The following is a 24,420-nucleotide window of genomic DNA, read 5'->3' on the forward strand; positions in this document are numbered from 1 at the left end:
ACTGTCTGTCAGTGCTGTTTGAGCTTAATCCTGAGCATTCACACAGTACAGACTTAACATTCACAAATGAGAATAGACAGTTCTGACACAGATACTTGGGTGAAATGTCATATCATCATAATGCTTTCCCACAGCATTACACTGTTCTCCATAGTCTTTCCTGGCCAGGTCTACATAACTTGTTTTGACACCAGAGCTGGTAAAGAATTCCAAATATTCCATGATGCATCCTTTAAAAAATTGTCTAGTTGGATGTGAGTTAGAGGAATGTTCTTCAGTGCGTGTGAACTAGTGCAAGCTCTAATCTCTCCTTCTCATCCTCTTCCTATTTTGCTGGTGATCAACTTGTTTTCCCCAAGTGAGCTGTTACAGGAATGACAGAATTCCAGGGCTGTGCTGTTGTGTTCTTTTGTTGCTGTCCTAATGTCTCTGTCCTCCTTGCCTGGCAAAAAGCTGCTCCTTGGGGCATTTATTCCTCCTGAGATGTGAATCCTTGACTGGGAGCAGCTATGAGTTTTCTGCTGGGGTTTTCTCTGCTTAATGAGCTGTGAAGGTATCTGAGTGGTATGGTTGGAGTGGCCATACTTCCTCTCCTTGAAGGATGATAGTTGAACCCACATCTGTAGAGTTTCCTGGAGTGGGTAGTTACAGGGCTGCTAGTACTGGGATGCCACAGTCTCCTTACAATGGAAGGTGCTCTTTTTTTCTTTTTCTTTTTTGGCTTTTTCTCTTGTGTTCTTTGTATGGATGGGGGCAGGTTGATGTCAGGGAGGTGTGCTAGCATCACAGTGGGGTGATGTGCATTTGGATATATCCAGTCCAAATATAGATCTAAAAATACCTTATTGGTATTTTCCAGATGTATTTGGGTGTTCAGATGATATCTGTGATTTTTTGGGATACTGGAAATTGGGTCACAAAAATTACAGAAATATTTAGGAATAATTGGGAAAACTGAGAGCCAGCTTTAAGGCTCCCAGGACTGTTCCCCCCCCCCCCCAATTTTACTGTGTACCTTTGTCAATGTCTTCTTGTCAGGGCTTGGTAGTGGCTTGTCAGGTTGATTTGGATTTGATTCTGCCCTTTGAAATTGGTTTTGTTGGTCTTGCAACATTGTGCTCTTTGCTTGAGTTGATTTGTGCTAGGTTTGTGGATTGCAGTGGACTCTCTGGTTTGACATTGCCTTGGGTTTTTTGTTTGTACATTGGCTTGGATTCTCAGGTTGTACATTTGTTGTGTTAGGCTTGCCACATTGTCCTGGGATTGCTGGGATTCCCTGGTTCTGCATTGTTTTTTTTTACTAGTTGTTTTTGTCTGCTTTGAGAGGCTTGTGGCTTTGTTTGCTGTTGTGTCTTTAGGTATTCTTTGCCCTGGTGAAAGCACAGAATCCCCCCCCCCCATAGGAAGCAATGGAGGATGGCTGGGGGCTCCCTGTTCAGGGGCCCATAGAATTAGTCCAATTCACTTGACACTTGAGGGTTATTTAATGGACAGGCACCAGCAGTTCCGCTGTGATTTTTATTTATTTATTTTTATTCTATTGGGCTTGTATCCTGCTCTGCCTGCAAGGAGGCTTAGGGCGGGTCCCATCAATGTTCATACAATATACCAATATTTATTGATTTGGTTCAATTTCTATCCCACCCTTCCTGTAAGTGGGCTCAGGGTGGGTTACAACATTAAAACAATAAAATCAAGATAAAACTATAAACTTAACCCTTAGATGATGGTGATCAAACTAACAACTATTACAATGGTGCCCTGATGTTAGACAATTAAAGATGGAAAGAGCTAGATCCAAAAAGAAATTCCAGATTATGAGTACCCTACCTTGGATAGACCAAGGTGGCTATCATTCTGACTACCATAATATAGATGTTAACAGAGAGGTAACACAATGGTAACAGGAGGGGCCAGATGATATTTGATGTCTGCTGCCTCACCCAAAAGTCTGGCAGAAGATCTCCATCTTACAGGCCCTGTGGAACTGTAGAAGTAACAATAACAAAACCGTTTAAAACAATAAAATTTAAACAATACAATGCAATACAATAATTATAAAAATATAAAATACCATGCGGATCAAATCAATAACTCAGTAGCAAAGATGGAAACTATAGATCCCAGGTGGCTGTTCAAAATCCAGGACACTGATGGGAGGCCAGTTAAAGGAGGAGACGCCCACTGTCTCAGCTAAAAGCCCAGTGGAAGAGCTCCATCTTACAGGCCCTGCGGACAATACTGTGCCCATGTGGACGATACTGACCTAAATAGACGGATGGTCCACTCTGTATAAGGCAGCTTCATGTGTTTTAGGGACGGTGCAGCTGCCAATCTCCTCTTCTTGGTTTAAAAGGTCGCCAAATTTCCAACACACCCAGTGGGACTTCAACAGTTTGTGGCACCCTCTCACTTAATTGCTCGGAAAATATTGCCCCCTAAGCACAGCTGTCCCTTTAACTTAGTTCATGCAGCACTGGGTGGATGTGAGCCAGGATAGGTGTTGCCGTCAACATCCGTGCTGCTGTGTTCTGCACTAGTTGCAACTTTCGGTATGAGTACCCTACCTTGGATAGACCAAGGTGGCTATCATTCTGACTACCATAATATAGATGTTAACAGAGAGGTAACACAATGGTAACAGGAGGGGCCAGATGATATTTGATGTCTGCTGCCTCACCCAAAAGTCTGGCAGAAGATCTCCATCTTACAGGCCCTTACCCACCCTGGCAGTGGCGGTGATCTGTGCCTCCATGGAAAGGGAGGAATCCAGGAGCACCCCCAGGCTCTTCACCCTTGATGCCTTGATGCTGGCACCAATGGAGCCCCATCCAAGGCTGGGAGCCTGATTTCCATTTCCAACCTCCCGCAACTCAGGTGCAGGACCTCTGTCTTCGATGTATTGAACTCCAGTCAGCTCCATCACAACCATCCAGCCACAGCTTGTAAAGCCCCATCCGGATCTTCTGGGGCTGAGTCCGCTGGCACCAATGGAGCCCCATCCAAGGCTGGGAGCCTGATTTCCATTTCCAACCTCCCGCAACTCAGGTGCAGGACCTCTGTCTTCGATGTATTGAACTCCAGTCAGCTCCATCACAACCATCCAGCCACAGCTTGTAAAGCCCCGTCTGGATCTTCTGGGGCTGAGTCCGGGCGGCCGTCCATCGGTAGATAGCTGGGTGCCATCCGCATACTGGGGACAACCCAGCCCATATCTCTGGGTAATCTGGGTGAGAGGGTGCATGTAGATATTAAACAACATAAGGGAGAGGATTGTTCCCTGTGGCACACCACATTCCAGTGGGTGCTGTTGCGAGAGCTCCGCCCAAGCACCACCCTCTGTTTCCTCCATTTATCCAAATAATAGCCCCTCCAGCCCTCCAGAAAGATTCCACATAAAGAATAATGGAGCCAAAGAATATTGGAACCCCCCCCCGCCCAAAACACAAACAACAAAACAGCTCCAAATACCAAACCAGCATTTGGATCCTGTATAACCAGGAATACTGATATTTTTCAGCTCCCTGATATCTGGATCCAAAAATTACCAATTTTTTCCCAAGGGGTGCATCTTTAGCTTCTATACAAGACTGCTGTACCATGATTGCTGGATGATGATGGTGTTGCTGTGGACCCATTCAGTTGCTATGCACCAGCCTTGGACGTAGAACTGAGATATGAACTGTAAGAGCACAAATAATTAAGGGTTACAGTCATACAAATACTGACCTCTATCATACATTCCTAGAGACAACTGAGGGGGGACTTGAAAGAGGCTCATACTTGGAGTGGAGGGAGATGACAAAGAGAAATCTGACAAATAGTAGGACTTGAGGGCATCCAATGAAGCAGATGGGCAGTAGGTTCAGGATGGCCAAAAGGAAATACTTCTTTACACAGAGAGTGATTGAAATGTGAAATTCACTGCCAGAGGATGTAGTGATGGCCACAGGAATAAACTGCTTTCAAAGGGGATTAGATAGATTCATAGAGGACAGGTCTATCAGTGGCTACTAGCCATGGTGACTGAGGGGAACCTCCATGTTCAGAGGCACTCAATCTCTGAATCCCAGAGCCAGGAGGCAACATCAGGGGAAGGTCTCACCCTCTTGTTTGTGTTGTTGGCCCTCCAGAGGAACTGATTGGCCACTGCGTGATACAGGACGCTTGACTAGATGGGCCATTTTTCTGATCCAGCAGAGCTCTTCTTATGTTCTTATGTACTACATTGACTTTTAAATAACTACATGCTTCTTTATTCACTCTTTTCTTTCCTTGGTCTCCTTCCTGCTCTGTTCATGGAGAGTTTTGGTTTTTGAAGGGCACAAGGATGCTAGTTTTGCTGTTTAGAAATTTAAATATTGACTCTTACCAGTTCATGAAAACTGGACAGGATTTCTGTTTCTAAATGCTGGATATCACTTCATTATAATCCATCGTGGTTATGTGACTGAGATTTCTTTGTGTATATCTTGTCTCAGGGCATGAGGACACAAAAACTGTGACATAACCAGAGCATGCAGTAAGTGTCCACTCTTATATTCTAACAAGTCAGTGGTACTCCCGCTTTATTTTTTGACCATGATACTTTTTCATTCTTCCTGCACATAATTCCATTATCATCAAAAACAGGCATGCACATATGACAAACTCTGGAGCAAACCCTAGATCCAGACATTTGTGGCATGGAACTCTCCATGCAATGAACCAGATTTTGAAGCCTAAGCATCCGTGGAATGAAGGAGAAGATTTCACAAGGAAAGCCTGAATCTGCCAATGTCCTTCATCGTGTGCTCAGATTTCAATATTGATTATTTTTCATGAAGTTTACATTTGTTATGGATTTCACTTGGTTCAGTCTGTAATGAGAAATGTTCCATTGTTTTTTCTTGGGGAACAGAGAATTTCTGGATAAGGGAAGGCTATAAGAATGCATTTCTTCTGTTCACTCTTCTGTTAAAACTGTGTTGGTGTTAGATGTGCCCATGTAAATATAAGAAATAATATCATTGTGATTATTGTGGCTTAATGCCTCTACAACAGAGACTGATGCCAAATTCCTTGTGGGTAAGTTTCAGAAAGTAATGTCTTTCAGTCAAATCAAATAGGGAAGACTTGAAAGGATTTTGTACTTTGCAACCAGATTCTTGTTCCAGTACTCATGACCACTGGCTTGTCTCCATCAATTCCATTCTTCTGAGCTTTCTGCCAGTGGAAGTGGCTCCTTACACTGGCAAAAAGGTCCCTGATCAGTAGAACAGAATCATTAGATGCAACCTGTTATTTACATGGTAACATTGTACTGAAGTACTCACTGATTCACTTTTTGAATAACTTTTTGTTACTTATATATAGTAACAAATGCAGAAAGACCTCATCATCAAAATGTTTCAAAATCTGGATTGAGCCACCTGTCCATTAGACTAGTTATTGTGACTAAAAGGCATGTAACAGCCACACTAAAATGGTTCTGTGAATGACTATCCTGTGTGAGATAGGTCCAGCTGATCTTAAAGATCATCATTCCCTACCTCTCTCTGTCTCTCTTGTGCAGAAACCCATGCCATCTGTACTTCAAGAAAACAGGAATGTTTTTTGGGGGGGAGGTGGGTTGTAATGTGATGATGATAGGAGATAGCAAATATTTTCTAATTCTAAAAAGCACATTTCATAAAGTAACTTTGTTGTTATTTTCTGGTTTTCTTTCCCCCCCTATATCTCTTTGATCTTCTTTCTCATGGACTTGGCCGGGCCATGTAAAACTCCCAATCATTCAACAGTACTGGAGAGTAGATAGTATTTACCTCGATAATGGTAGTTTCTTTTCGTTTCTTTTTAACTCTCAATTCAGATGATGGTTTGAAGCCAACACCTACCATGGAGACCCAACCTGTTTTTGATGGAGAAGGTAAGTACCTCAGATAATCTTCCACTAGATTCCACAATCTCAAAATATTTGGATATTTCCAAATATTCCAAAAAAAACCACCCCACCCACAGCACCTCACAAAATTTTCATTTTGGTTCAGTTCAAGTGCTGTACAGTGGGAAGCAGTTATACCATTCTAAGCCTACTGACTTCAGTGAACTTTAAAAGGGTATAACTCTGCTTAGGACAAGCACTGTAAGTAATTAATACATTTTTCTTTTGCTTCTGATCTCTTCTCGGGTCTGAAAATGATGCTTTTTTGAACTGTGTCCATTGTCATTTTCTGACCATAATAAAGGAAACTGATGACAACCATCTAATTTATGTAGTTAGTTGGTCACATGGTACCATATCTACATATAAGACAACAAAACAGCCACTTTGGAGCATCTGAACTATCACTTAGCAAATGTATTTTAGGGATAAAAAGCTGTTTCAAAATCTATTTCTGTCATTTCCTTTTTGCTGGAACCTCAAACGTAATCAAAAAGAAGAATCTAAATTTTGGCGGTAGAGGCTGCCAGTGTTAAGTTTGGCTCCTACCGCCTTACTGCTTCTGAAATAGGTGTGCCAACATTTGTATGTCAGTGAATCTACTAACTTTCTTTGGAAAACTTTTTGTGCAGTCCTGAGAGCTGCACTCATATCTAAACCCGTTCTGAAGGTTTTATGTTTGAACTGTGTGAAGTTTCTCCCTGACATAATTGCCTTTCTATCCTTATCTGTTCTCCGGAATAGACAGACATATATGTTATGGGAGGCTGAAGTGTGTCTTAGAATACCAGAGGCTTGTTTGTGAGGGCCTATTAAATCCTAAAGCCCACCCAAGAGGGGAAGGAGATAAATATAAGGTGGCAGATGGGCTGGGAATGGAATAGACCCTGGAACGCATGTTCTCCATTTGTCACAGCCATCGAAGGATACAAGATGAATGCTTTAATTTCCTGTTCTGGCACCCTAAAATCTTATCCAAGCATTTGAAGTGATTGGCCAAGAACAGGCTTGGACCCTGCCAATCCAAAATTTGATTGGGTTAACAAAGAAAATCAATAAAACAACCTGAAATGTGTTCAAGATTAGGGGACTCACCTTATCAAGATTGGGGAGGGGGTGCAAGACTGTTTCCAGGTCAGAAAGATGGACTGTGTCCAGCTTCTAACTCTTGAACCCATTCCTGGGAAACACATGTAGAGGTTTCTTTTTGTAAGTATAGACTTTGCTGGCAGTACATCTTTTAGTTCTTTTGCCTAATATAGCGCCTTTAATTATTTGTCTTCTGATTGTTCCCATTTAGCTGTGTTTTATTAGGAGCTATGCTTAGTTATTAAAGATCTGTTCTCTTACCAGTCTTGAATTGACTACTTAGAATCTCAGTCAAGCAGCCCAAACACTCACCCATACCAACAAGATTCAGCCAAGGACTGAAGGGACAGTGCTGGCTGAACAAAACAGGAGAACAGAAGGAAAAAGGAGGGAAACCTGCCCTGACACCTTCATTTCTCATGCATGATACTCCTGGTGTCCAAGAGAGCTGGGGGGGGACAGGAAAGGGAAGGAATTCTTTGGTGGTGACAGATTCTACCCAAAGAATAAGATCCCAAACCAGAGGAGTTGGGGGAAAGGGTTTTATTGTGTGTGTGTGTGGGGGGGGTAGTGATTAAAGGAACATAAACCAGACCTCTTGATTTCTTGACCACCCTCAGCATGGGAAAACAGGGGTGGGAGTGGGCAAGAGGAAGGTTTATGACAATAAACCATTTCACATACTGCTGATTTGGAAATGCATCCTGTCCAAAGTAGGGGAATGGGTTATATTGTAAATAGATAAATGAATGGTGCAGAGGCAAACCCAGCAACTCCCAGCTCCCTGATCAGTTTTTGAGCCACAGAGCTAAAACTAGCAACTTCAGGTTGGAGCCTGGAATGTTCCCAGAATTACAGTTGCTCTCCAGACAACGGAGATCACTTCCCCTGAGGGAGATGGCAGCTTTGGAGGATGAACTCATATGATATAGCATAGAACTGATGAGTCACACAATTCTTAGAGTGACACAACATCCCTGCTGAGCTTCCTGCCCCTAACTCTGTCTTCGCTAGGCTCTGCCCCCAAATCTCCAGGCAAGACAATTGGGAAATGCCTGGAGATTTGGCCATGGAGCCTGGGGAAGACAAAGACAAAATACACATACAAAAAACTAAAAAGAACAGCTGATTGTAATAGTTTTGGTGATGTGATTTTGTTTGATTTTAGTGATTTGTGAGATGTGTTTTTAAATCTGCTAGCTGCCCTGGTGACCCTGATAAGGGCAGAAATTTTGTACATATATAAATCCTAGGCACAGCACATCCTCCTACCTGAACCCACCCCCAGGCTGTGATCACTCAGAGGCATTCTGTAACTTATTTGCAAGATATTTTGCGGGTAAAACTAACCACATTCTGTCTGATTCAGATTTTACTTCTTTTGTAGGACATTCATATAATATCTTTGGAACACATAATTGCTTGGGTGAATTTCAGTTGCTGCAACTAAACAAGGTGGACACAATGCCACCAATATCCAAACCACATTGGGGTAACCAGCCAGCAGCTAGCAACTTGGGGAGTCTTGGAGGGGCAGAAACGTGGGGTGGCCACTGTCCGCCAATAGCATTACATCACTTCCAGGGAAAACTCAGAAGTGATATCAGTATGCTCTCGGAATTGTTGGTTTTACCATAGAGTTTCCAGTGATTCCTAAAGTGGACTGATGTCACTTCCAGGCTGGAAGCAATGTAATGATGGTGGCTAATGGCAATCCTTTAAACTTTTTGTTCTCTTGCTGGCCACTGAAGCAGTAGCAGGAAACAGGAGCTGGGGGTGGAGGACCCCTGCCAGTGGTGGGAACCTGCTAGCCCTACCCCACTTAGAAGTTACACAGTCCATGCTATCCATGGATTATACATTCTTTTCTCTCACTGTACCCAATATTCTTGCCATATTAAAAAAACAATTACTGTTTCCAAGAACAGCCCCCTGCACTGTCAGATAAACCACTGGTTCCCAACCTTTTTGATATGGTGACCCACAATTTCATCACACAAATTTTGCACTGTAGGCTTTTGACAGCCATCGTTTTCATCCATTTGAACTGCAAGTTTTCTTATTTTATAACCATTACTCAAGGGATCAAAGCAAACATTTACTTAACATGCCTATTATTGTGGAATTTGTTGAAATACTTATTGTACTTACATAAATTATACACAGCTTTTTATGTGATGTAAGAACACAACTATCTGATTGCAGGTTATTGCTTCATGAGACACAGCAAATAGATCTTGTTGAACCTTAAAGGCTACCAGATTTATTTATTCTTTGGCAATTTAAAATTTTAATTTTAAAAAACCCCACAGCACCAAGAATTAATGTGTCTCTTCCACACCCCATCAGAATGCACAGCCCTATGCAGAGCTACTCAGAAGTAAATGTCTATAGTCAACAAAGTTTATTCATGGTGCTTTGTAAGAAAGCCCCATGGAATTAAATGGGATTTACTTCAGAGAAAACACACAGAAGCAGAAGGGCACCACCAAAGTCCCAGCCCCCGTCACTTCATTCTTCTCTGAAGTAAAGAAGACACAACCATGGAACACAACTTGAGAACACAAACTATGGAAAAGAGGTTGGGTTGCTCCCTATTTATCCAAAAGTTTCAGATTTCAAACCTGAAGCTCCTCTCTTTTACAACACTATTTTAGAATTGAAGGATCTTCCCCTGCCCATATTCCATTTACCTTCAGTGGAACATTTCTCCTTTGGGGGAAATGCACCTCTTTCTAAACACTGGGCACCCTCTGATTTTTCCCTGTCTTCATTTTGGAAGAATCTGAATCTGTATTTATCAGTTTTTCAGATTCTTGGATGAAATGTTTAGTTGTTTCCTACTTCACCAGTTCCTTCTGCTGGCCATACCCCTGATCTATTTATTTCTCATGTATTCCCTTCTGGACCTTTAAAGAATGATTGTAAAAAGTATGTGATCAACTAAAATTAAGATATGGGTTGATGGTCCACTGGAGACCTAGTACATGTGAACAATGACAAAGATATGACAGTGAAAATGTAAGGATAAAATCAAGCAGCAGATAAATAAACTAAAAAAAAGGAACTATTAATTATGGAGAAAAACTTTTTATGGAAGGTATTTATTTATTTATTTATTATCAGATTTATACCTCGCCCTCCCCACAGGCAGGCTCAGGGCGGCTTCCATACAACATAAATACAGATTAAAAACATACAATAAAATAAAATAATTGCATATATTCTTCTATCTTTTTGTTTCAGAAATTACAGCTCCCACGCTTTGGATTAAACATCTGGTCATCAAAGATTCCAAACTAAACAGTTCCAGTATGAAAAATTCAGGTAAGGTTCGCTTTTTACAAAGGGAAGTAAGTTTAGACAGGAAGGGTGATCTTAACTTTTCCCACACTGTCCTTTATACCTCTTTATTGCAATTATTGTTCTGTTCATAAATCATTGCATAGAATCCATAGCCACAGCTGGGAAAACTCCCACAACTAATGGGAGCTTTATTTTCTTTCCCCCCCCTTTCCATAGATTTTTCTACTGTTCTTGATGCTCCGTATGAGGGCTTTATGGTCTGACTGAGTGTGTATATGGAAATTCCTTTCAAATGAGCACAAAAGGGCAGTCAGGGTATATGTGATAGACAGTTTGCCTGACAATATATGCTGAACAAGTAGTATCTATACTCTGTAAACCTCATTCATAGTCAGAGAGGCCATCTTGCAACTTCACAAATCTTTCTTTAGTTTCCGTCTCACCTTGTCATCTAGGAGTTTGGGATGTTACATATGCTTGTGAAGTCTGCTTACCTGAGGTATATTAAGTTTAGAATTGGTGATAGGCCCAAGGTCACATAATGATCTTCATGGTTGAATGGAGATTTAAATATGGGTCATGTTCCAACATTTCTAGCCACGGTACCGTATTGGCTCTCCTTGCGCCACTTCTCACCTGCCTCTGCTAGTGTAGAGACGAGGAGAAAATACCAGTTCCAAAGTTGTGAATTATGAGTAAAACCTAGGAAAGAAGGTCAATAGAAGGTCAATAGAAAACACAAGAATTTGGGATTGATTACAGGCAATTTAAGCATAGCTGATCATAAAATCCCTATGGAATTGCAAAACCCACTATGGTGACTATCCTACTAACTTTTAGCAGTCAAATAGCTCTCAGTATGAGGGTAGCTCTTGATCAGTTGCTGTTCATGTGCCCTGGCCTTTCCTTATAGTGGGGATGCTCCTTGAGCAACTTGGGTGGCTGCACCAAGAACTGGATGAAATCAACCAATGGAATTTAATGTCCTTACTATGCATCCTTCACTGCCTGCCCTGAGCTGTAGGATAGGCCATTGATTAATAGGAGTCTTGCCCTCTTTGGTAATGCTTCTTAGCAGTTTGCAGTGAGATTGGCACCCCCCTCCGCCACCCAACCGACATTAGAATGTGTTGTTGGTCTCCAAGAACACCTCCTGATGGGCAGTTGATCACAGTGTAAGATTCCAGAGGCATCAGGAAAACTTAATATAGTGCTTTTTTTCTTGTAGGCTCTACTGGTGAAGTTAATGTGCAAGAGGTGAGGCATTTCAGTCACTGGTGGTGTCTTCCTGCTCCTTCTAATTTTTTAACCTTCCCATAATACAGTGGTTACTACTGGTGCCACCCATTATAAGGCCAGTGTAAAGGCAGTGCCTGCAAAAGTTGATGTTTTCCAGGAAAATAAACCTAATAGAAAAGCGCATCTTCAGCATGGTACATTGTGATGGTTCCTTCACTGCAAAGAGTGGGCTTTACCTAGATCACTTCACAGTACAGAATTATTTGGTTTTGGCTAAAGAGAGATTCCAACCATGTATTCAACCTACCCTGGCAACCTTTAAGAAAACCACAGGATGATGTAATGAGTGGATAAATGGAAATATAAACAGCTCTGGGAAAGCCAGCAGTAGCAAATACGTTGCAGTAACTGGTGGTTTGTACATGACGTTATTTAAAAAGAAGAATGAGTAATTTATTAAGGTTAGCAGCTGAAGACAGGTTTTCATGTGTGTCTTTTTTTAAAACAACAACCCAACCTTGATGTTTATTTTTAAAAGCTGTCTCTTGGGTATATGCCAGTTCCATGCCACTTTACTCTGGGTTGGGTTTTTTTTGGCCCCTAGAAAACTTTTGAGTAGCTTTGCTTCCTGCTTTGTAATATAAAATCTTCAGCAGGCAGAGAGGGCTTTTACTAAGCATACAGAACTCCAAATATCTGCTTTTAAAAATTACAGTACTCAAAGCCCAAATTGTTAAGAAATGTATGTGGATGTGTTTCTCTGTGAACTGCTTTGGGATTTATTCACTGTTGTACAAGTTCATGTAAGAAAGACAGGGGATCTCTTCTCTGCCGTACAAGGTCATGTAAGAAGGACAGTATGCTATTGTCATCTTAGGAGAAGGTTGCTCTAAGATCTACCACTCCCCAGTCCTTCTTGAGTATCAGACCAACAACTCTGCCCCAGGTCTATAGGTCTAATTAAATTTTCCCACTTGATGTCACCATATGAAACAAGGGAGTATACCATGATGCCACCATCATCATTATTATCACCGTCACTTGTTTAGTGAATTAGCCTTAGTAATGCTTTGGTAGCGGAGACTGAAGGTGTGTGAATTACAAATGGCCTAGCAAACTGCATGGGAGGATGAACAAAGACCTTATGGGACAACTGACAAGCAGCTGGGAAATGTGGGGAACAGGCCCATAGCCATGGTGGGACATATTGTGGCCATGCCCCAACTCTTCCTCCACACCCCACAGCTTTTCTTTTCTGAAAATCGTGGGTTCCCCCCCCCCAAACCTTTAAATCCAGTTAACTTTGAGATCCTTTTAAATCACACTGTGGTGTGCCATGCTAGCACCCTGCCCTTGCCATGCTGAAGGGAGCTCCAGTGTTGCTGCTAAGGGTTGGTGGGGCTCAGGGGCCCGCAGGGTGGTATTTCCAGGTGGAAAGTGGCAGCGGCGGGCAAGTGGCCAGGCTGGCTCCAGGCACTTGGCTTCTGCTGCTGCCGCCACTATGACGCAAACAGCCCAGCCTACATTCTTGCTCCCAGGCAGGCAGGGAGGCAGGTGGGTGGGCAGCACGCTCACTCCTTGGCTGGCTCCCATGCTCTCACTCCTCAGGCTGGCTTCCCATGGAGCAAATGTGCATCAGGTCTGGCGGGGTGTCGAAGAGCCGGCACCACATCCCCCAGCTACCCTTTCCACTGCCAGTGCTGGTGAGCCTCGCACATGGCATGCAGCCCCCACTGCCCGCTTTGCTTTTTGTCTGGAGCCACTGAGCTGAGACCGGCAGCAGCGGCAGCAGCAGCAACACCTCCCCAGAAAGAAGGCGGGCAGGGAGGCACCGGTGAAGGAAGGGGGGAAGCCAGGAATGTGGAAGCTGGCCAGCCAGCCAGGGACCTGCGCCAGTCTCTCCCCAGTCAGCCCCGCAAGGACAAGGTAAGTCTCTCTCTCTCTTGCACTGCTGCCACAGCAAACTTTTCTGCCAGGCTTTCCTTCCCCTTCAGGTATGCGCTCACTCTTTGGTGTGTGCACTTGCTCATCCTGGGGCTTTTAATTTTATTTATTTATTATTTAGTGATGCCATGCACCACCAGTTTCCCCAGTGCCCCCCCCCCACTAAAAATTTCCTGGCTACAGGCCTGGTGGGGAAACTATGAGGCTTGAGGAGAAAACAGAAACAAAAGATTGGCATAGAAAAGTTGATGGAAGAACCTACCCTTTATGGGTTGGTATTCCAAGGAGTTAATACATACACCTAGAATAGGCTTGCAAAGTCCCCCCGGGGGGTGGGGAAACCCCCGCCCCAGAGGCCCGTTCCCCACCACCGCCGGATCCGGCCCCCCACCACGCGGACGTGGACGTCACCTGGAAGTGACGTGACGACGACGGGCACGCTGGGGGCGGGGGCACGGTCATCTGAGGGAAAACTCTATGTTTTTCCCTCAGATGGTCGTGGCCCCGCCCCCAGGGTGCCCAGCGTCATCACGTCACTTCTGGGTGATGTGTGTGCGGCGCGCGCGCTTCGCGCGCACTACAGACACCAAACAGGAGTCCCCCACTGGGTCTTGAAAACAACTTGGCAACCCTAACCTAGAAGTAATCTAGAAGCCATGTTCCTGCTCCTACTGCTTGTTGTGCCCCCCCCCATACATCTTTGATTCAGTTTAATTGGGTTTTATTTTGGGAGGTTAAGGGAGCAGAACTGGGATGAGCTGGTGAACATTGTGTAGCCCCACTTTCCCTGGAAGTGACATTGCTGTAATCATTCTTCTCATGTGTCTGGGTTTAGCATGAACCACGTTGTGATCTCCCAGGGAGCAAAGGCCTGGGTTGCTGGGGTTAGGGTACTGATATCAAGAGGAAGGCAACTGGCTGTCAGGCCATTTGAAGGAGCTTTTACCAAAGCTCAAGCTTCCAAAAGCCCATGTGAAAGTGTGTCAGTGAGCAAAGAAACACCAAACTGCTTTTAAAAGGCTAGCAAATTTGTGTTAATGTACTGCTTTGAATGAGACAAGGTAGCTGAAGCCTCAAACTGCTGAGTAAGATGGATTGCTCATCGAGATTAGCAATTCTCCCAACTTCAGGAGGATTCTCAGCTGGCCCGTAGCTATGGTGGGGCTATTGGGGGCTCAGACCCCCTTAACGGGACAGCCCCACAAGATTTCCCTCCTCCCTTGCTGGTGGAGTCTAGCAGGAAGTGCTAGCAGGAAGAAGACTCCATGGCTGGCAATGGAGGTCACGCAGCTTCCCCTCTCTTCCCCTACAAACCCCCTCTCTGCTCAGTTGGCTGGCGGGGGAAGAGAGGGGGTGGCCATGGTTGCCGGCCCCTAAGTCTTCTCCCTGCTAGCAAGCAGGGAGAAGACTTGCCCTGGGTTTAAATTTTTATTTTAAATTAAACCCCCTGGCACCAATAGCCCCCCCGAACCCTAGAGCCCCCAGGATAAAAAAAATTCTGGCTATGGGCCTGATTCTCAGTCAGCAAGGGTTGTCTTAGCCCCTGTGGGCAACAGAGGCTGCTGTTCCAGGCCCCCTACTGGGAGAAAGTAACTGCCATGGCCCCAGGCAAAGGAAGAAAAGGAGCAGGCTCTTGTAGCTCTTTGACACCTGTCTTGTTTAGGGCTTGGGCTGTCCATTCATGGTGACAGGTGCTTATGTGTATGCCATGTGGGGCTCAGGCACCTGATGTAGTGGTAGCTGCTTAGGCGCACTCCATCCAGGGTTCAGGCAGCCAGCCATCCTTCATGGTTGCTTGGCACAGGTTGGGTGGGGGCAGCAGTCTTTCTGAGGCCCCATCCTGCACTTTTGCTCGGGGTTCCAGATGACCACCCCTGTCATTCTGAACCATGTTGCTGTTTTAGAACCGAGTACTGTGAAATAACTCTGAAGTGATACCATCAAAATAAGCATATTCTTGGGTATCTAGGACTCTGAAGAAAAACTAGCAGATGAATCCTAGAGAAATGTTCTTAGCAAGTTATTTATCCAGATGCTTAATGTCAGGAGAACCCTTGATACATCCCTTCAGTTTCTCTTCCTTATTCCCTTCTTGAACCGAATTCCTTCATCAAATTCTCACCATGGAAAGCGTCATTAAAATAAATGTTATTTCTGCATACAGTGGCTGTTCTTACTGCTCTTCTTGATCGAAGCATGGAGATCGTACCTAGATTCTGTTGGGAATAAGCTTGTGCAAAACTCACAGGGGAATCCTATTTTTAGCTCCCTGATCTGCAGTTTTCTCTGGAAAAAACCATATCCCTCTTTTAATTTTGACTGATTCTGTTCATCCTGCCATACCTTCAGTAGTCTTTCAGTTACAAGCCCTATTCACGCTTATAAATATATAGACACAAGGGGTGTGCATCCCAAAAATCCCAAGGTGAAAATAAACACAAAAGTTGCTGTTTTGGATCATTATGTGATTTCCCAAAAAGAAAACCTGTCCAAGATTCTTAGGCATTACAAAAAGATTCAGATTCCCAGGGGATGCAAATGGTATTAGAATACATAATACTCCTTTACATAAGCATGAGTTACAAGCAGTTTCATTGCTGGGATGAAAGATTTTGGATGGGAATGTGGAACTGTCACTGGAAGCGATGGAACATCAGAGTTCAATCCATTTTTGTAAAGCTTCAGTGGCAAATCTAACAGAATTAGAATTGATGTGGTATATCATCGGTGAATAGGAACTTCAGGTTGACTCATCTGGAGCCAGGTATATCTGAAGAGACGGAGTGAAGGGAAGAGCCAAGAGCCTAATCCCTTCCAGACAGCTGGCAAACCAAATAATGAATAACATGCCACTGGGGACCAGTTAATCTAACCTTATGAAAAGGTGCAAAGTATACAACTGGGAAAAATAACACCATATAATAATCAGTGTGCAATCATAGGTGGTAAAACCATATGCAGCTAGACAAATAAATGAGGTTCGCCCCTGCTGCCATGTGATAAATCATTCCTAAAGAATTCAGTCTCTCTCCTGCCTCCAAAGAAAGAAAACAAATGACTCCAGGCACAAAGTCATAGCTGTAACCCCCACGGCTGCTTCTAAGGCACACGGGAGGGGGGGCAAGAGGGGAAAAGGAGAGAGGTGGAGAGAGCAGCAAGGTGGCAGGGGAAACAAGGTGTCATGAAAAGTGAGGATGAAATGTCAAAGCACTTTAGTGGAACCCCATGGACAGCCTTTGGTGTTGGAGGTGGGGAGAAATGATAGAATCAAATTCTTCAACCAGTGCAGCTAAGCGTATTGTTGTTGTTCTTCCGCCACACAGTCGAGTCCGACTCTTCGCGACCCCATGGACCACATCACACCAGGCCCTCCTGTCTTCCGCTGTCCTCCAGAGTTTGCTCAATTTTATGTTTGTTAAGCAGTGGTTAATTTGCCACAAATCAAGGTTCTGTATCTCAAACTTGGGTAGACTTCTCTAGAATCCCAGTTTGTGGAGTGGAAACAAATAACATTCTGTCTGCATTCAGATGTCTTGGCAAATTGGATCTTGACTCAAAGCTTTCCAAACTGCACTGGTACTTGAGGGGAGGAAGGGAGAGGAAGGAGAAGCAAGGGGGAGCGTAATTGGTAATTTGATACTGCTGCTGCCTCCCCAAACTGTGTTCTGTGTACATATACAGCAATGATGTAGGTAGTAGCAAGCATGTTCTCTTCACTTGTTATATGCTATACATAATACCCCAAATATAGATCAGTCCTGCTGCTCACCAGCATGACAGAATAAACATGAGAAATTCCAGAAAGGTAGTCATGGTAGACAGTTGATGCCAAAGCAACAGAAACCTTAGGATACCTTAGTCTAACAAATTTATTGTAGCATACATTTTCATGGTCTAGGACCCATTTTGCATGAGTGATTGTCATTTATCTGTCCTGGGTGACAGCATTTAAGCATTTTAATGGTATTTACTAATTAAAGTATTCATATCCCACCTTTCCTAGTGGCTCAAGTCAGTTTACAAATCACAATTTAAAACGTACCGAATAAAGCCCAAATAACCCCATTCCCCAATGTCCGCCATCTATATCCAAATTAAAGCTTTAGCTTATGCAATAGGCTTGCAACACCTCCTGAAAATTTCTAGTGACAGCACTCCATTCACCTCCTCAGCAAGCCCATGCTACAAGGCAGGCGCTATACTGGAAAATTTGTGGGTGCTGGTGAATGACGGATAGATTGCCTTGTGTGGGGGCACAGCCAGTAGTTGGTACACATGGGAACATATGGGGAGAGAAGGTCCATCAAGAACTCTGAGCAGCCTTCTCTTTTCAGACAACTCAGGCAGAGGGTATAATTGAGTTTAGGACCCTCTGAGATGCACAGAAGAATCAGAAAAACCTGCAGGCACCGGAGCTTCCCGTTCAGCTCAGTGCTCCACTTGATAGCTACATAATACATTGAGCCTGCATTTAGAAAATCAGTTAGAAATTGAACTGTATCCAAACACATGCTGAACACTTAAGGGCACTTTTAGAGAGAGGGCAGTGATCTCTGCCAATTTGGGGGGGTAGATTCAGTGGGCAGTGGATGAAGAGAGAATTAGGAGAAATTGCCTCTCCCTCTTAGGAAACATTAGGACACTTAAGATTTCTTAACTCTATGGCTGGATACAGGCCGTTATGCTGAGTACTGAAAGCAATGGGATAAAACATGGAGAAATGTTTCAGATGCATACCTCAAATGGTTATATTTATGATGGCCTGGGTTAAAGTGAAAATACACCCTGATTCAGCATAAGAAGGAGTAGATCTAGTATACTTTTCATTTCATATAGAACAGACTTCAGGTGGGTTCTGTCCAAGGAGTTTTGAAAGTTTCTGCTGGACTTATGTGAGGCTCCACGTTATCTACTTTAAATCAAATAATTTGTGGGCACTGCAAACTGGTGTATGATTTGGTTTCCATTTAACTGCAGATCTAACATAGTGCACTCCTAAGCGGAGTTATACATTCACAGCCCATTTTACTTAGGCTTGTACTGTTAGGAGGACAGCAGAGTGAAATGCACTAGGTGGCAAAGAGTAACACACAACCGGAGAAAGAAAACATCCTCTGCACAAAAGTGCTGTGCGCCGTAAACTTGGGAGAGGAATTTTCTTCTCTTGAATCGAAGGCAAAACCATTGAACTTTGAAAGCTGAATTTGGAATACAGAAGAGGTTTTTTTTACAAATATTTTCCATTATTTGTCTTCAAAAAAGCAAAACCCTTCAAGGGTTACTATTCTACCCCGAGTGGTATGCCATGAGAAGTGCAGGTGTTGTTGTTGTATAAGAGAAGTGAGGACAAAGTCTGATCCATATATTTTCCCTGGTGTTTGCTCAGCTGGTGTTGCTCTTCGAGTGTAAAGAGGGACTGTGGGTCTTCCCTCACCTGCAGCTTCCAAGCTTCAAGAATGCCTGTTTCCCACACTGGTTCAGTTGGCCTGTCATTTCTTTGAGTGCATGAATGGTTTTTTTGTTTGGCAAAGATGGAGGATTGTTTATATCTCCATGTCTAAATGTTTCAGCTTTAACATTTTTGTGCCTTGTATGCTGTTTTCAGGGATAACACAAGATATTTTACTGCCTGAAGCATAAAAGCTGAATGGAGCAGCTCATGGTGGTAAAAAAATACAACAATAATACTTCACAGTGTATAAATACTAGTACATAAGAACATAAGAAGAGCCCTGCTGGATCTGACCAGTGGTCCATCTAGTCCAACTTCCTGTCTCACACAGTGGCCAACCCATTTCTATGGAGGGACAACAACAGGGCATAGAGACCCAGACCTTTCCCTGATGTTGCCTCCTGGCACTGGGACTCAGAGGCTAACTGCCTCTGAATGTGGAGGTTCCCCCCTGAGTCACCATGGCTAGTTGCCTCTGATGGACCTGCCTTCCGTGGATCTGCCTAACCGCTTTTAAAGTTGTCTATGTGTGTGGCCATCAAATCCCACATTTTAGTCATTTGTTATGTAAATAAGTATTTCCTTTACTACAATGGGAGTTTTGTGCCACCCAAACCCCTGCATGCTATTTTCACCTCGTGACTGTGATGTGCAGGTGTAAGTAGTTTCAGCCTTCTCCCCTCCCCCCCATGCCATTTTTGTTTCTTCAAATTGCCCTATGGAACTGCTATTGACTGTTGTGAAACTTGCATACAGGAGGAATATGATTTTGCAAACAGAGCAAATAATGGTTTGTATGGAGTGTTTCGAGGAAGCCAAAATGGCGCAGAGGGAAGTTAAAGTTTCTTCTACCATGGATGTGTGGGTCAGGGAGACACAAAACTCCCACTGAATGTCTGATGCAAAGCCCCTGGGTCATCCACCAGCAAAGGACTTTTTAGCATGTGAAGTAGCCCTAAAAATGTGTAGTAAAACAAAGTGTACCACACAATGTCTTTACACTGTGAAGTTTCCCTTGAAGCATGAGGAGTGGTAGCAGGAACCTCAGTTTTCATCATGTGGCATCTTTTGGCTTTCCTGATGTTACTGGAGGAGCAGGGGCAGGTTCACAGGGATCTTGAACAGGCAACTTTTAATTTGAAATCTTGTGTCTTTTTTATCCATTTCACTAAAAAAAATTATTTTTTTTGCTGGAATATATAGATTTTTTAATCCTATAATCCTAAACCAGACTATAGCCTTCTAAGCACATTGATGTAAATGGATTTAGAAGGGTGTAATTCTGTTTAGGACTGTATTAAAAATGGCCTTTTCCCTTATTTTGATTTTTCTCTCTCTGAGACTTTTTTTGGGGGGGAGGGGAGGAATGCTTTGAGTTCCCAGCTTTATTAAATAAAATAGGTTTGTTATATGGTGGTTATTACAAACCACACTTTGTTGGAACAGAAGTTGAACATACTTTAAATTAATCATTTATAGTTGTCATATGCTACTTTTTGGACTGCCTTGTGGATGTTATTATGAGTATTTCAAAAGATCCTTGTAAATTGTTCATAAACATTAGATGTAGATTCAGCAGAATTTTTAATTTTGCAAATATTAATATTAGGTTGAACATGGAAGATGACTTTGGTGTCAAAACATGACTGAAGTTTATGTATTTAGTTATTGTTTTATGGTTGTTATATTTTGAGCTATTTTAGTTTATTTTTGTATAGATATTAAATTGCATTCATTTTGTTAAAATTGCTTATGGTGCAAACCAATTCATTCCCAGTTGGAGTGGTCAGTGGGCATTCCTGGAGTCTATAGTTTGAACTCTAATTGGAAGCAATGTTAAGTGAACTGTGGATTGTTCTTACATGTCCTGTTTGATTCTTTCCCTTCCACTCTCTGTATTTTTTTCCCTCCACTCCTTTATCATCCTACTAATAGAGCTCACTCATAGTAAACTACCTCTTGGACAATGTGTTTTTATATATACACATATACACCCCCCCACATATCCCATGGACACTTTTTCCTCTTCAACTGCTACTGCTTTGTCCTTCCTAAATCCTGTCCAAACAGGCAATAGTGAATAGAATAGTGAATAGGATGACATCATGATGCTACATTGCCAATCAGATTTGGATGAGTGATTATGTCATGGGGGGCAAGTGAGGGTGAACTGAATAAATAAGCAAAACTTTTCTCAGAGTGGCAATAGTGATGGAAGGCATTTTTCAGCACTGTTGAAAATGTTAGTGAAAAATAGTAAGTAGCTTCAACTCAATACTAATTTTGTAAAAACTATGTGATGAAGAACCTTACAAACTGTGAGTGGAAGACACTAACAGTAGTTGCTCTTTTCCACTTCCTCCTTCCATGGCAGCCTCCGGTGACTTCCAAAAACTGAGGCTTGGAGTCACAGGAGCCCCACAGAGAAAATGTCATGGATTACAGGTAGCTGCTATGAAGAAAAGGAACTGGGCAGCATCACCCCCTCTTCCCTCTTGGACTGATGTAATTTTCAATTAGTAGAAAGTCAGCTAGTAAACTTTGCTGATTCTCAGGAGACTGCTGAGACTGATCATGTGCCTCTGGTTCATAGGATCCCATTACATATACTGATAGGATTGCCAGACCCCTGGTGATGGTGAAAGAACCCCCGCTTTTGTAGGGCACTTCCTTGCCACTGGCCGGCTGGATGGCAGGGAGAAATCCTGCCCCCAACTGGCTCGAAAGGTGATGTGATAACATCACCCAGAAGTGATGACATCACTTTGCTGATGTCACGTGGCGATGCTCTAGTTTTTGGGCAAAACTCTATGGTAAAGTCAGCTACAAACCATAGAGTTTTGCCCAAATACTAGAGTGTCACCCCCTGACATTGGCAATGTGATGATGTCACTTCTGGGTGATGATATCATGCCATGCATGCTTTGTGCACATGGCAGAAGATCCAGGAGAGACCACAGGATCCCCCAACTGGCTGCCAGTTAGGACCTGGCAACCCTATATATTGAATGGCCTGAGTTGCATGGCTTTCTAGAAAAAGTAGCAGAGGTAGGGAAAAGTTCATTTGAATAGAATTTAACATTAGTTTTACATGGAATATCACATTGCTTCAATTTTTAGGCTGAATGCTTTGGTGGGGGGAATAAAATGGCTACTCAAAACTCTTTAAATTATGCAAATATTCATATATTTTCATTCATATTCATTGCCATTACTTCTCTTTAATGTGTGGATTTCATGTTACATCAAGCCACTTCTAACGTATGGTGACCCTATGGATTAATGTCCTCCAAAACACCCTACCATTAACAGCCTTGCTCAGGTCTTGCAAACTGAGGGCCCTTGTGGCTTCCTCGAATGAGTCAATCCACCTCATGTTGGATCTTCCTCTTTTCCAGCTGCCTTCAACTTTTCCTAGCATTATTGTCTTTTCCGGTGACTCTTGTCTTCTCATAATGTGACCAAGTATGATAGCCTCAGTCTGGTCATTTTAGCTCCTAGGGAGAGTTCTGGCTTGATTTGATCTAGAACCCATTTGCCTTTTTTGGCAGTCTGTAGCATTTGTACAACTCTCCTCCACTACATTTCCAATGAATCAGTTTTCTTCCTGTCCAGTTTTCACACCTATCCATAGTAATGGGGAATACTATAGTATGAACTATTTTGATCTTGGTCAACAGTGACACATCCCTATGCTTAAGGATGTTTTCTAGTTCCTCCATGGCTCCAGTCTTTATCTCCTTCTGATTTCTTGGTTGCAGTCTCCCTTTGGTTGATGATTGAGCCAAGGAACAGAAAATCTGTAACAATTTCAGTTTCTTCATTGTCAAGCTTAAAGTTGTATAATTCCTCAGCAGTCATTACTTTTGCCTTCTTGAGGGTCAGGTGTAATCCTTATTTGGCACTTCCTGCTAATGTCGTTCGACATCTGAAATCACTCCACTCTCCAGTATATAGGACTGATGGACTCCCATTCTAGCTGTATCTGAAGAAGTGAGCAGTGACTCACAAAAGCTCACACCCTACCACAAATTTTGTTAGTCTTTAAGGTGCTACTGGACTCTTCTACTGCTTCGATCCATATTTCTTCTGGTTCATGTTCATTTGAATTTAGTAATGCAAATCTGTCCTTTACATGGACTTTAATCTGCTCAAAAATATTGTTTAGAATATATTTTGGCACTATGATAGTTTTGGTGATTTTCTTCAGCTTTGTTCTAATTTTTGATATTAACAATTCATGGACTGTACCACAATCAGCTCCTGGTCTTGTTTCAGCAGAGAGAATAGAGTTTCTCCATCTTCTGCTTCTGATTATGTAATCTATCTGATTTCTATATTGGCCATCCAGTGATGTCCATGGATACAATCACCTCTTTGGTTGCCTGAAACATGTTTGCAATGAACAGATTGTTGTCTTCACAGAATTCTATGAGTCACTCTCCTGCTTCATTGTGTTCTCCTAGCCCAAATCTTCCAAAAGTATTTGATTCTCCTTTGTTTCCTACTTTTTGCATTCCAGTTACTTATGATTATCAGCACAACTTGTTTAGGAGTATGGTCAATTTCTCCCTGGACACTTGTATAAAAGCTTTCAGTTTCTTCCTCTTCAGCATCTGTTGTTGGGGTGTAAACTTGAATGATGGTAATGTTGATAAGGTTTTTCATGGTCTGATTGATATTATTCTGTTAGACATTGTATTATAGTCCGTAATTGCTTGTGCTACATGTTATATCACTATTAGAGCAACTCCAGTTCTTCTATGTTTGTTTCCATAAATATTTTCTTTCATGCTTGAGCGCAGTTGTTTCCGGGATGTTCTTCCCTTTTGAATTTTAGCACCTCGGAAATTGTATCATGAACATGATTACATCATGGTGCTAATTTTGGCTACTTGATGATATCACTGAGGGAAAACGAAGCCAATTGAGAGTGAGGGCAATGCTTCCTACATTAGGCATTGTCTCACTCTTGATGTATGGACACTTTCTTTACCTCTCAGAGCAACCCAAGAGAAATTTCCAAAAGGGAGGCTCATTTTGCAACTGCTCCAACATTTTTAAAAGGCATGTTTCTTTCAATGTAGCCCTAGCTGAAATACTTACTGGGGTTATTACCCCAATAATTCAGCCACAATGATTTGTAGAATTTAGGAAATCATTTTAGTGTTGGGTTCAAAATGCAACTGAAATGCCTTCTATTCAAGTAACAAAGAACTCAAACAAACCCAGACATCATAATTTTTATTCGGGGTTACCCTGAGCCTTGTCCTTTCCGTTTGTTTGTGCCAAGCAGAATTGGCCCGTTTTCTGAACAGATGCCTCAAAGTTTGAATGCCTTACCCCATCAATCACTAAAGAACCCGTAGGGAACAGGATTTGGATGCTTCATGAATTTAGGAAATTGTGTGAGTACAGTCCAATGAATGGAATTATGTATTTATGAAAAATATCTTTTTAGAAGGCG

General features: G+C 42.7%; 1 protein-coding gene across 1 annotated transcript in view; it reads left to right on the top strand.

Annotated features, from left to right (window-relative positions):
- SMOC1 (SPARC related modular calcium binding 1) overlaps positions 1-24,420 on the top strand; it is a 94,092-nt gene that overhangs the window by 37,459 nt on the left and 32,213 nt on the right. Inside the window, exons 6-7 of the mRNA XM_015407974.1 lie at positions 5,852-5,908; positions 10,259-10,339. Of these exons, the coding sequence (XP_015263460.1) occupies positions 5,852-5,908; positions 10,259-10,339 (138 nt within the window). The remainder of the gene's footprint in view (positions 1-5,851; positions 5,909-10,258; positions 10,340-24,420) is intronic.

The sequence above is a fragment of the Gekko japonicus genome, unplaced genomic scaffold (assembly GCF_001447785.1).
Source record: "Gekko japonicus isolate JY-2015 unplaced genomic scaffold, Gekko_japonicus_V1.1 scaffold1, whole genome shotgun sequence".
Taxonomy (NCBI): domain Eukaryota; kingdom Metazoa; phylum Chordata; class Lepidosauria; order Squamata; family Gekkonidae; genus Gekko; species Gekko japonicus.